This window comes from Anas platyrhynchos, chromosome 6 (assembly GCF_047663525.1).
Source record: "Anas platyrhynchos isolate ZD024472 breed Pekin duck chromosome 6, IASCAAS_PekinDuck_T2T, whole genome shotgun sequence".
NCBI classification, from domain to species: Eukaryota; Metazoa; Chordata; class Aves; order Anseriformes; family Anatidae; genus Anas; species Anas platyrhynchos.
Genome location: NC_092592.1, coordinates 8,234,801 through 8,248,528, shown reverse-complemented (window position 1 = coordinate 8,248,528; position 13,728 = coordinate 8,234,801). Strand labels below are relative to the sequence as shown.

Genomic DNA, 13,728 nt, shown 5'->3' with positions numbered 1-13,728 from the left:
CAGTACACTGCCTTCTCTTCCTGCTGTTAGAAGAAATGTTTCTTGTGGGGGACACAGCTACCAGGTGAAAAAGGGAATGGCTGAAGCCAGCAACAATAGGATGAGCTTAGGATATGATTACATGTTAAAAGCTTAGGCTTGTGTCACATATCTCTCTAATACTTCATTGGTTGAGTATTTTTATATGGGAAAGACAGTTGTTATATATGTCTAAATGTTTTACAGCTTGCTCGTGTTCCCACTAAAGTTCACATGATGAGAACTTCTAATAGGATACAAATATTTTTCTTTCAGAATCTTATCATCCTATACAACATGTGAAGTGCTTTGTCTCTATTAAGTAAAACTAATCAGATATATAGCTTCTTCCACTCATTTTCATAATGAATGTTATACAGTAAGCTCAAACTTCCCATAAGGAAGTTTCTTACCAACTGAACACAGAACAGAAGGTGCAGAGGACAAAAAGAAGAAGGTATAGTTCATGTCCACTTGGTATGATCTGATAGACAATTAAAATGAACTACTAGACTGAGACAGATTCAAGGGATATTAAGTTTCATCTTTTCTTGATGATATGTTAATTGCAGGATAAAACAGCCTAGTGACCTGATGTTTAGACCATTGTACCAGATATCTGATGAATAACAGACAGGTAAGGGAGCATCATTTATCTAAACATGTATGTGCTCATCTGGACCAAACCTGAAGTTACATACACCAACATATTGTCAACTTTCCATCTGATTTTTAGTTTATAATACTTACTTCTGAAATTAATGGGAAAAGCCACAGAATACCATGTCAATTCCACAGTTAGTCATGTTTCTCAAATAAATCCAGCCTCCTGTGTTCTAAATGTAAATATAAATTTCCTTTGTTAAAGTTTGTAAAATAAATAAATAAATAAATAAAATAAAATAAAAATAAATAAATAAATAAAAAGAATACTTCCTCAGAAACGTAACATTAATAGCAGCACTTCAAAGCTGACCAGAATTCTTTCACTTAAGATTACATGCATTCACGATCATCAAATGTCCAACTAGTTCCCTCATCTCAGGAGAAGCCTGTTGAAAATGACTCTTTACTACTACTCTCTCTCATTCTATAGACATCACCTCCAAACCCGTGAAACTCATGCCCATTGAATTGTTAGGTGAAATTGGCACAATGGTACCCACTGAGTGACTTTAAAACTCAGAGAATGGGGACAGCAGGAAGGCTTCCAGCTGGAAGTATATTTCTAGGTGCTATTTACGGTTTGCCATAAGCAAGAGTAGCCTTAAAACTGCAAAGCAGCTCTGGAAGTGATGGGTGCCCCTAGCAGCTGTGACATTTGCTTCAGGAGGTTATAAGTCCTTTGCACTCATAGAGCCATATGTTCCTGAAAAGAAGAAGTCAAAGAAACAAGGATGCAAAACAGTCTAAACACAGGTGCCTAACATTAGATTGCTTAGATGTGGCCTCTAGCAAAAAAGAATGATACCCATGGGATTTAGAACTGGCTCTTATGCAGTTGGATTTTACAAGCTTTCAAAGATCTACCAGCCTTCTTCCAGCTCACTTTCTGTGTTTTTTTTCTGACACTGACCTTTGCCAGGGTGCCTAACTGCACACTATAATGTGACCGTAATCTTGTGTTTCCCGTAACTGACCAATAAGTAAGGTTTTTCCTCACTACTTCTGTATTTCATCTCTGAAATTTCTTCTGCTGAAAGACACTACTGCTCTGTGTAAAGGCTCCAATTCAGATTTGACAAACACCTGCTATACTGCCTGGAAAATCTATTAGTTTTGATCAAGAAATGAAGATTAGCGATGAGAGCTCTGTGATTGATTAGGAGGAAGTTAGAAGAGAAGCAAAAATTTAGTGTTTGAAAAGAAAGTTGGTGAGAGATTATAAATGGCTTATCTCTGTTTTCATTTATGGTCTTAGCACAAGAAAGTAAAATTATGCTAATGAAATTTGCTGATACACAAATTTATGAAGCATCATCAACAGAGGTGGATTGGAACTTTATATTGAAAGAGAGATGTCAGGGAAGACTGCAGTAGTAGGAAGAAGATTAAAATTGATGGGGAAAACTACAAAGTCATGCATTAGGAGATGAAATATTTCGTGCTATAAAGAATGTGCTCACTGGAAATAAAAGCAGAAAAAAATTTGAATGTGTTCATCAATTTCAGCCTTTATACAAAGCAGTAACACAGTATAACTGTGAGAAAAAGTAAATCTGATCCTAAATATGTCAAATGAGTAATTTTCAGTATAGAAAAGGAGGTATTAACATTACTTTAACAGACACAGGTAAGAACTTCTCTTGGTTAATACCTAATTCGGCCCAGTTATATTTAAGGAAGAGATTCAAAGTGAATCTCTGTTGTAGACAAGAACCTGTATGATGATCACTGGGATGGATGAAAGGAAATGTCTAGTTCAGCTCTTTTTAGTGCACAAAAACTAAGGAAAAGGCTGGAAAACATGTATATATATATCAGTGAATACAGCCCAGAGAGAAAGGAAATTAACTTAAACTCAAAAGGCAGTGAAATGTGTTTACACTGACATTAATAATTTGAAAAGAAATGAAAGAATTTCTAACATTAGGGAAATGTATTTCTAGAACAAAACTAGGAAAAAGGGAAGGGGGGAAAATGGGTTTTGATGATGACCTTATGCAGCAAAAAGGAACCTCCTAATTTGTCTTCATTTACAACAAACTGTTATGTAGTACACAACCCTTCCTGAGAGCTGCCTCTCGCTCTGTATCAACACAGCCTTGATAGGATTGCATGGAGGTCTGTGAGCTTATGACAAGAATGCAGACTGTCTTCTGTTAGCAATTTCTACGTCTGAGCACAAAGGGAATGAAGGAGTACCAGGAAATGAATGAGGAGAACAACTGGAAAATGACTGGTTCATTCTAACATGCTGCAATTTTGAATAAACTTCTTTAAAAATTATCAGTGTAAACTTCGGTGCTAGTAAAAAGCAGTTCTAGAGTTCGTTTTTATGGGACTTAAAAACTGGATTCACTATAGTGTCGTTCCACAAGTCTTTGTCATAGGGTTTTTTTCGCTAGGGTACATTTGATAATATCTCACAATTGTATTGATCACATAGGTGTTCAGACTATCCCACCTTCCCCAGGTTTGTTCGACTAACTCAAGTTCATATAAAACAGCATCTCTGGTTAGAATATTTTGAATTATGGGTAATCTCAATCCTCTGGCAAACACTACACCGAAGTCAGTTTTAATAAATGCAAGCAATGTTTATTGAGCTATTTTTAAGGCATCTATCCTAGGGTTTCAGAAGCAGAGGTTTTGGCCATCACAAGATTTGACCAAACAACTACCAATAGGAAGATAAACAAACCTTTTCCTCACCTCTCAAAGATCTCCTTCTAACAGGAATAAAAAAAAATAAAAGGTTACTAATAAAAGGAGCAGAGCTGCTGCTAGAGAAGCTAGCAATCTTGTAATCTTGTTAGAGTCCTCCTTGGAGACACTGCCTTTTGACACATGCTAGCTGTATATTCCCTTTTGGACACAGAATGCTTAAGGTCACGGTTTTGGTTTTGACGGTGAATCCTCTGTTACAAAAAGAGTTAGAAAAAATTTTGATAGCACTATTCTATTCATTTACCAAAATCCTTAATAAAGATGGAATGCACCCCAGTTGCTTTCTGGATCAACATTTCTGTGTTGTCCCTGAAATATTCTCAGTATAAAATGTACTTCTATTCTCAGGGATTTCAGGAGATGAATGACAAGCCTTAATCATTAAAATATTCCTGAGGCAATGCAGATGTCAAATATCACACCCTTGAATGCTGTAACACTTCTCTAGATAATTTTAGGATTATACAGAAGCCTGGAAGCAGGGGAACTGATGATTTTTTGACTTAGGTGACTTTTAATCTCTTTTGTTTACAGATAATTGTGTAGCTTTCAGGCAGATCATAGTGAATTTTTAAGACAGGTAAGATGCTCCTGTTTGAAAACAATGACAGCCAAGAGGAAAGGGAATCATGACACTTATCCATTAGCAGCAATATACATGTACATGTATCTATTTTGCATTATCTGTAGCTCCTACCACCTTATATCTGTGCTGACCTTATACCTGTTGAGAGGTTGCCATCTCTCTTTTAATTTAATTGTAGACATAAACTCCTGTACTGGTTGTGGAAAAACAACCTCAGTATGTCTGACAAACTCCACAGTTTAACTGGTGGGGAATTTCCACCTTAGGCATTTCACCATACACATCTCTCTCTCTCTGTCTGTCTACACCAGCAGTTCAGACTGATGAGATAAGCACTTCAGGAGCCAAACTCCTTATCACATTTTGGCTGGCATTGCATCTCAAGTCAAAGAAACTGCACTCCTTTTGCATGAAACTAAATGGGAGGATGTGCTCCAGGAATGCTTCCAATGCTTGCAAGTAGTCCATCTACAAGATCAGATGTGGTTTGAAAGGAAATATGCAGAGTGCAGACTCCGGGTCCTCCTCACCAACTGTTCCCTCTAAACATCTGCCCCTGTGCACTTGCTAATCTGGATGTAGCTCATGTTTTCTCACTAAACTCCTCTAACAAAAGCGTAACTGGCCTGAAACCAGTCCTTAGCCCTGGCAGCTCTTTAGCAATAGCTGGACTTAAGTGAAGTCAGTAATTGTCTATATCTATCATTAGGAAAAAAAAAATCAATTACTTTACCATACTATAAAACTTCTATCAAGAGGGGAACCTAGATCAATATTAAAGAATAGAAAGAAAAATTAATGCATTCACCCTGAGGTACAAGTCCTGATATGCAGGAGCTGCTCTCCCCATGAAAGAGGTCTAAATTTTCAAAATATCCTGTGAGTGCTAGGAGATTTTATAAAAGCAACATGCAGATCTTGAATTCTTTTCCCTTTTCCACAGCAGGTGTGATGAGTACAAAGTATGATAAGCTACGAAATCAGGTTACATTAATATTTTAAAAAATAATTAACATTTGAATCAACAAAATTAAATGACTATCTTAACATCAGAGAGGATACGTAAATATCACCTAATCATAATTTCCAAGACTTTCATTTGGCAAATTAAGGAAAGCTGTTCTGTTTCATGTTGCATCAATTTCAGACTTTTTAAAAAAAATTAAATCAATATGCATTGATTAGATAATATAAATACAGAAAAAAACACTCTCATTTTTTCTTTAAAGTTGGAAAACGAATTACTTAGAATCATAGAATCATAGAATATCCTGAGTTGGAAGGGACCCTTAAGGATCATCAAGTCCAACTCTTGACACCGCACAAGTCTACCCAAGAGTTCAGACCATGAATATAAAATTCATGGTCAAATTCAAGAGTTCAGACCATGAGTATAAAATACTTGACTAGTATTTTTTTTTTCCAAAGCATTGCCACTGCAGTTACAGAAAACTTTTAACACGTTCTTGACAAAAAATACAATTGCTTTGCCTTCCTATTCTTATGCAATGTTTCTTCTCAAAATAATTTCAGACTGGTATAAATGGAAGTCAGCAGTGTTACAGTTAAAACATTACACTGCTACCAAAAGTAATGAAAATGGAGACTGTGGCAGAATGGTGTCCCTGCCAGTCTGAGGACACAACTTGACACTAGTCACTGGCCATGAGCATCTTTGGGGACGGCACCATGATGACAACACCACAATTTCATTGCAGTTCTATTAAGGCCATAATACTCTGAAAATTTCATTTGATTGTTTGGCATCTGAATAAATTATTCATACAGGACCAGCTGGAAACTAATCAAGCGTTGACTCAGCAGCACTTACTCACCAGTGCCATAAAATGAAAAATAGCAACTTTCAAAGGAGATGAGGTATGAGAAGAAGGGGAAGGTAACGAGCATATTATTTGTTTTGCAACTGCTGTGAGAGACCTCTCTAACAAACAGATTCTGCATCCATCATAATTACTAATAGGCACAACCCCAAAATGTGTTTATTTTGCTGGCATTTGAATGCTGAGCTCACTTGCAGATCCCAAGCACTGTTTCTAAAATGCTACAACATAAATCATGTTTCCCAAAAATTTGAGACGTGAGATATCCAGATGTGGCTGCAAATTTTGCAGTTCAAGTCTACTTCTAATCTTAAATAAATCATCACTCCAACATCCTGAAAATACAGTTTCAGGAGTCAGATCATTCTAACCCTCATCATAGTATTTAGACCATGAGCACACAACTCCTTTTGTGAAGTATCCATCGTGGGGATGGGGAGAGAAGGAGGTAACTCAATCAGGTAGCAAACATATTTACCTATTATATAGTGCTATTAACTAACAAAAAGCTCTCCAAGCAAGGATTTATCTTGTTCTTATCCACACAATGCCACATTTTGTTTACCAACCTTTCTGGTGATAGCAGTATGAGGTAAATTCTGGTATAGCTGTGAATTTAAAAAACAAACAAACAAACAAAAATAACAAAAAAAACAACACCAAGATGGTCAAGATGGTTTTTAAGGGCCACAGGATTACATAAATGGATAAAGTGAGGAGATAAGTCTCCTGATCTCTGCCTACCTGATACTTTGGACTATAAAGCTATTGCAGAAGATCCTACAGCAGGTATGAACACTTCTCATCTCACCTTTCCCAGTACCCCTCACATCCTTCTTTGGGATTAATTGCCAAGAACAATAGACTAGATAAACAGGATTTCGGTGTGATGCATTATGCAGGAATGTGTGATAAAGTAAACTGCTGTGCCTCTCAAACTCACCTTCTCTTCAAAATGCATAACGTATTTCACTCTTAAAAGCTTAATTGGTCATTTTTTAAGAGCATCTTTTTTTTTTTTCCTAAATAACTTTTTCAGACTTTTTCCACTGCTTTAATTTTGTGTTAGACTCCACACATTTAGTTCTTTCTTGCTAATAAATGAAAAAGCCATAATGTTCTGTGCTTGTGTCCACACACTGAAAAATTTACAGCAACTGCTTTACAGCTCTAGTTTTACGCAAAAAAAAAAAAAAATGTAACAGAAATGATGGCTTTACTAGATGAGAGAAGAAAAGATTTTTAGGCATAAAAGAGAAGACCTCAGAATCGTAAGGGGTACTCTTACAACATAAGGAATGATTATAGAATGTACACATGCATACTACCACGACAGGTATGTCTTTCTCTAATTGTCCTGTGCTGAAAAATGCTCCTGCCTAGTATGACAATCTGCCAGTATTGATGAGAGGTCAGGTTTGAGAGTGTTACATTCAGTCTGCAATACTTAAGAAGCTAAAATGGGCAGAGAGGTTCCTTTGGCAGGTCTGACAACATAAATCAGAGCAGAAGATGGGGCAAAGCCCTTCTCTGAGCAACCAACATGGCAAAATGCAAGCAGGGGAAGTAGGTCCTGCTCTTCCTCACCAGCACAGACACCACACAACTGAGGCATCTGTATCCAAGCAGAACAAGCCATATCACGCAGACACCTGCAGAACTCGAAGCCTCATGAAAGAAGGGAACTATTCCCAAACTACTTTATTTCAAATACACCACAAATTCAATTCTCTCCAATCTGCTGCAATAAAAACTTCAGTAAAATAAAGGTTTGCCAGGCCTCTCCATTGTTACTCCTGTAGTGACATGTCTTCATTTTTAATATATTAGAAGTGGTTTTAGAGTTTGGTGAGTTCTAATCTGCTGATAAGATTTTAAATAAAAACCTACAGATATAAAAAGTAATCACAGGTTTACTGAATGTTTATTTACCATGCTGGATGGAACATACAAGGTAAAAATGAAGCTAAATAGTAACATTTACAATAAAAGAAAGGCTCTTTACAGTGTGTTTAGGCCAATAAGCCAAAAGCCCCACTCCCCACCCTATTTAAACCTTAATTTTAACACTGAAATAAACTTAAATGAAATGGTAAAAATACTGTGCAGATGCTGAAATTATGGAGGTGTCTACAGCTTTGACTGAACACTTCATCAAGCCTTTTTTTCAAAGTCATTTCAGTCCTACCTCAGTACCTGAAAAAAACATGCTTTTTGATCAACAACATACCGCACATTCTCCAAGAAATGTACGTTGAACAACTGAATTAAATTTCACACAATTTAAAAAGAAAGCTGTTATGCCTAAATGACACAATTTCAGAAGAAGTGTAACATTAGAAAAGGACAACAAATCCCTGATTTAAGGCTACTATTATTAGGCTTGCCCTCCTGTGAATACATGTAGTCTTAATGAAAACTGTCGCTGTAAAATGGAATACAATCAGTAGATAAACTACAGAATTACGAATTCTACCCATTTGTGAATGGGCACATAGGGGTTTTACACTTATAACAGCTCATTTCTGCCTCAGGATTACTAAGGAATGGAGCTGCCTGATTTTTCCTTCTAAATAGTTTATTCACCACAAAACGTAATCATGATTTCCTAAAACCGTTTAACAAATGTGGGTCAAATGTACCCAGCTGTTTGGCTAAAACGCTTAAAAAAAAACAAAACAAAAAAAAAAAAAAAAAAAACAAGGCAAAAATCAAGTATACTAATGTTAACTTGAAACGTCTTTCCTTTATACAGGTTTTTCAACTCTTCCCAGAGCAATGTAGAATTTTTGAGAAAAGCTTGTAGTAAAACTTCAGTAAATACAGCAATTACTTTTTTTAATACAGTTACAACTTTTTAATAAATAATACAGGTTTTCTGATTGACACCAATGAAACACTTCTACAGCAGGTAAAAAATGTTAAGACTTCTGAATATCAGCAACCCCTTTCTGTTGCTTGTATTATCACTTGTGCTTATTTCTCTGCAAAATCATAGTGTAAAATTCTGATTAGTACAGTTTTACTCCACTACATATTAACCAGCCTAAATTATTGCTGGATGATAACAGAGCAAATATTAACTATTCAAAATCAAAATTTTGTTTATTTTACTAAATACATGAACTTCAATGTTGTCCTGAATGACTCGTGGTTTATAGTCTCTATTTTAGCCTAAATAGAAAACATCTGTGTATGAGGATACTAGCGAGCCTTCTATTCATATTTAATTTACTGTATTGCTGTAACTCTATCATAAACACATCCATGCATGAGATTAAATGCAGTTTATTAAATGTGAATGTCACTTATTTATTTTTTTATTTAAGTAATTCAACCCTAGTGCATTTAATAAAATAATTAAGTTCACACCAGTGCTGTTCTTTACTGCACTGTGTCAAGAATTGCTGCACTTAAACCTGCATCAAGGTCACCTTTCCCCATAACTCACATAATCCCAAATCACCACATAATAAAAAAAAAAACCTGCTGTCAGTGACTGAACAGATTTATATTATTTTTAACAGCCTAATAGAATTAGAGTTGTGCCACCACGAATAGAGGCCAGATTTTAAGTTACTAGGCACCCAGGAATATTAGATGCACATTTACAATGAGCTGCAAAGCTTCCCACGTTCCACAGAAGTCAGCTTCCTCATTGGCTCGTACGGGGCTTCAGAACTGCACAAAAACTTGCTGGTAAAGGAGAAATTTCTCATTATACTAAAACTACTTCACCTAAATGTATTTTCTTTGGCCTATTTTAAAGGATATTGAAGGATATTTATGAGGTACTGAAATGATCTGAATATCACAGTACAAAGTAAAACTCTGGTAAGTAGAAAATATGGCAGGTTCTAATACTCCTCCTAACTTCACACTGGCAGATTAGCAGGCCTGTAAAGAGACTTGGTTTAGCCAATTCCCAAATGACATTGTGTCTAGCAGATCAGAACTATATGAAATATGGCATTTTATAATCTTATTGTTTGTATGTCTCCTGCATGCTGGAAAACCTTTCTAACTGTTTCCCTGAAGTTGGCTTTTATTGGAGTGGAAAATTATAACTATCACTAATAATTCAGAGAATCGTATTTGCTATGTGAAATGTCATGGTCCAACTTTCATGGGCCTCAGTCATCTTGGTCGACCCTGTCCCATGTTAGGGCACAAATTATACTTTCAAGTCCTGCTTCCTTGAATTAAAACTTCCAGAAGCTGGACATGCTAAGAATAGCACCTTGACATTTATCCCTATCCAGATTTTCAGCCTAGCTAGTTAGTTCCTGCTAACTAAAATGCACACCTCCCTCTTGAAGAGCCCCCATTCTCTTTGTTCCTGGACCCTCAGACCTTATCCCACAAACATTTAGTATCAGTACTGACTTCTCCCTCCTTCAGAGGGAGCCTTTGCATTTCACAGAAACAAAAGAGTAAATCACAAAACAAAGTACAGTCATATAAATTAAGCTACAAGTTTGTCATAGAGGTCAATTGGAGCTATTAAAGGGTAAATAATATCTCCATTGACTACTAGCATTCTTTTAGTTTGTATTTCAGAACAACAGCCCTAAAGAACTGCTAACTTGAATGGATCACAAAGATCTTTTCACTACAGAAGTTCATTTTTTTTTTCACTGTGTGATTAGTATAGAAAGGCTGGAAGAGAAATCCTTTGATCCAGGAGGATAATACTTTAGAGAAGACCAAATGATATTTTGCTAAATTCCATCACTAGGCAAGAAAGATTGACTTAATCAGTCTAGATTTCTGGAACTACTCAATTTCTAATTTTCTTTTGATCAAGTTATATGTGTTAAGATGCAGTAACTCCAGGCAGGCCAAATTTATGCACAAGCTTCTTTGAACTTCAAACAAGTTTGCTGGACCCTTTAAATTCAATTTTATCTGTAACTCAATTATGGAGAAGTTGTTCTCTTTCCTCCCCCCAAGAAAATATATTTCCATTTATATCATCTCATAATTTCATGTAACGTCCTTTGGAATCCTATTTCCCTTGTCAAATGTGATCAGATTCTCTAAGAAAGTTATACTACTGCAGTTGGCAAAGTATTTATTAGTAAGGCTTTCTGTAGTCCATGCCCCAGTAAAGACTATTTCAACATTTGAAATAATTCCATCATTTTCATGGTGATTTCATATGAAAAACTGGAAACGTACCTTGTAACTTTTGCAGGAAAATCACATGCATAGAAATAAAATGGCTTATTATAACTTGTTACACGCTAGCGATGTGTGGGCAGCCAGTTCTGGGAGAAAACTACCCACCAAAAGAGACCAGACTGCAATCATTTAGCTAAGTCTAAAAGCAGACTCAGTACCTGCAGTGAATACCAGAGTACAACTCAGGAAAGAAACACAAACTCTGTCAATACTGTTGCAGCATGCATACCATGGAGCAAAGAGCTCAAGCACAGCCAGAAACTGCTGCTCCGATGTGACAGAATGTCCACCAAAAGGCTATGTTGTCTTCTGACGTATTTGTAACTTAAATATGGAAAGGTTTGTTTCTCCAGTAGGCTAACATGATAAAAATATCCTTTTGCAGTAGCACATTGCTCTGCTGTAAAGTTACCTAGTCCACTTGCAGCTCCAGGACAAAACTACCATGTCCTGCATCATTCTGACACGTACTGCTCTAGAAGACCCTGTAGCACGGATGGAAAATTCACACATCTTTGTGCTCAGAGAGGCAACTGAAGCTAATTGTACTGCAGAAAGGCTCTAGCTACATATTGATTATCTTGCACAACACATTATGCTGTTTAGTTGCATTGAGGCCAGAACTATGAATGTGCTGTATTTAATTATCTGGATTACAAAATACCAGTAAGTCTTTTCCAATAGAACTTTACCACCCTTGCCAGTAACTTAGCTCTCTAAATGCTTGTTCAAAACTGTTGTAGAAAGATAAAAATACGTCTGGAGGTCAATTCACAACTCCTGCACTTCAGGCTCATTTTCAGCAACTGTATGGATCTGTGCTCTCAGGAAAGATTCATGGAACAGGCAATTACAGATACCCTCCTAGCAACTGTATGATTTTCTTTGCAAACACATTTGACAGAGAGCCCTTTTTACTTTCTTATTAATTTGTCCTGAAGCACACAGCCTATTCCAACTCTGCACTGTTTCTACACTCATTCTGCTACAGTGCTGCAGCAAATACAGTCTATTGTCACATGCAGTAAGAAAATACAGCCAGGCCACAACAAGTTGCTGCAGTTACAATTTTATTTGTTTTTTTTAGAAAAAAAAAAAAAAAAAAGCAGTAGTAGAACAGATACCTAGATTTCAAACAACAACTGAGTAGCACAGAATATATACATTTAATTTTGTAAATTACCCAAGAGTTATTTTAACAACTTCTGGAGATTAACCCTGTTTTCTGTCTACACCTACCATTTTATATTAGCATCAACCCAACTGAGTCAGTCCTGATTCACAATGCTTTAAACAGGAGAAGAATTAAATCCATTATCCCACTCTCCCACAAATAAGCTATGGTAGATTCTAAGCCATTCCCATTGGCTTAATGAAGGGAAAAATATTCCACCTACCCCAGATCTTTCAGCAGGCATGGAAGCCCGCTGTGCTGTCCATCCTACAGGGCTGTCTCTCCCAATTACTGCTATCACTTTCACCGAGGTCTCTTTCTTCAGGGTAGAGAGAAAGATAAACTCTCTATGAACTTCTTTGGAAACAGACAGAAATGTCAACCATCTATTTTAAGCACAAAAACTACCTCAGCAGAAGCAATTCCAGATAAAATAGAAATAATCTCTTCTCTTAGAAGTGTCTCTCTTTAAGAGGAAATATTCTCTTGAAACTCCAATGAGCCATGAACAAACAACACAAGGAAATAGCCCTCGGTCCTACGGGTCTGCAAGGGTGCTGCAATGAGATGCAAATGCCAAATTTCCAGCATTTTAAGCCTGCTGTAGGTTACACCTTTCAATCATTCATCCTCTAAGTACATTCCCAGACTACATTCAACCCAGAATCCCCAGAGCTATGCCATATGCTGTAATCTATACGCTTATGACTGAGGATTCAGCCCCGGGTTTTCAGACATATCTTTCCCCATAACTTTAATTAAAGTGTTATTTTCCTGTTTAACGGTTAGCATGATAGGTGTGATTAACACATACTAACATAGATTATGCAGAGTCCTGAATACATAGTTTCTCAGTCAATTGTAGAAATCCTGTGTGGTGAAATGGTGTTTTCTATGTGCAGAATAGCATAATTCTCCTTGACTTGCTCCCCATTTAAGACAGCTTCATAAGCTTTCCTGGATCTAAGTATTTCTTCATCAGGTAATTTTACTACCAAATGCAACCTCTCCATGAAAACTCGGTCATTATTTGTGATACCTGCACTTGGAGAGACAACCAGCACTACACAACTTCAGGACTTCACTTCATTCCATTATGCCTCCATTTGGAGCGCTAACACAACGTGGAGGTGAAAAGAAAACAGCTGAACAAAAGCTGAGCAGATGGGACTTTGGCAAGAGAGCCTCTAATCCCACACAGAACAGAGATCTCTCCAAATTCTCCTTAAACCTACTTGTTGGCTCTATTTCTCTACCTAACAAGGACCATACCCACTCAAGAGTATATGTATTTTCTAGTTTTGGAAACAAACAACAGCTTTTACTTATCTAGGAAGTTTTCATGGCCAAAAAGGGGTTTTCTTTCTTTGGAAGGCATGTGTATGTCTCTCTGTGTGTCAATTCTAAAGGGAATTTTGGTTGTTTTATTCAAAGCAACATTGAAAATTTACATTTTGGAATAAAGCTGGAAGAACTTGGGGAGATCACCAGATCCATCACTTTGCCCCTAGCAGGAATGCTGTTGTCCTCGACTG

At 36.7% G+C, this 13,728-nt stretch overlaps 2 protein-coding genes across 21 annotated transcripts in view; one reads left to right on the top strand and one right to left on the bottom strand.

The window, feature by feature from the left end:
- Positions 1–13,728, bottom strand: part of CTNNA3 (catenin alpha 3) — a 482,801-nt gene that overhangs the window by 318,299 nt on the left and 150,774 nt on the right. Inside the window, exon 1 of one of the 18 annotated variants that reach the window (XM_013092222.5) lies at positions 12,417–12,470. The exons of the other annotated variants lie outside the window; for them this stretch is intronic. Coding sequence (XP_012947676.2) covers positions 12,417–12,437 — 21 coding nt within the window. The 5' untranslated portion in view covers positions 12,438–12,470. Of the gene's footprint in view, positions 1–12,416; positions 12,471–13,728 lie in introns of those variants that run through there. 18 annotated transcript variants of the gene reach the window in all.
- Positions 1–13,728, top strand: part of LRRTM3 (leucine rich repeat transmembrane neuronal 3) — an 85,384-nt gene that overhangs the window by 47,944 nt on the left and 23,712 nt on the right. The window lies entirely within an intron of this gene.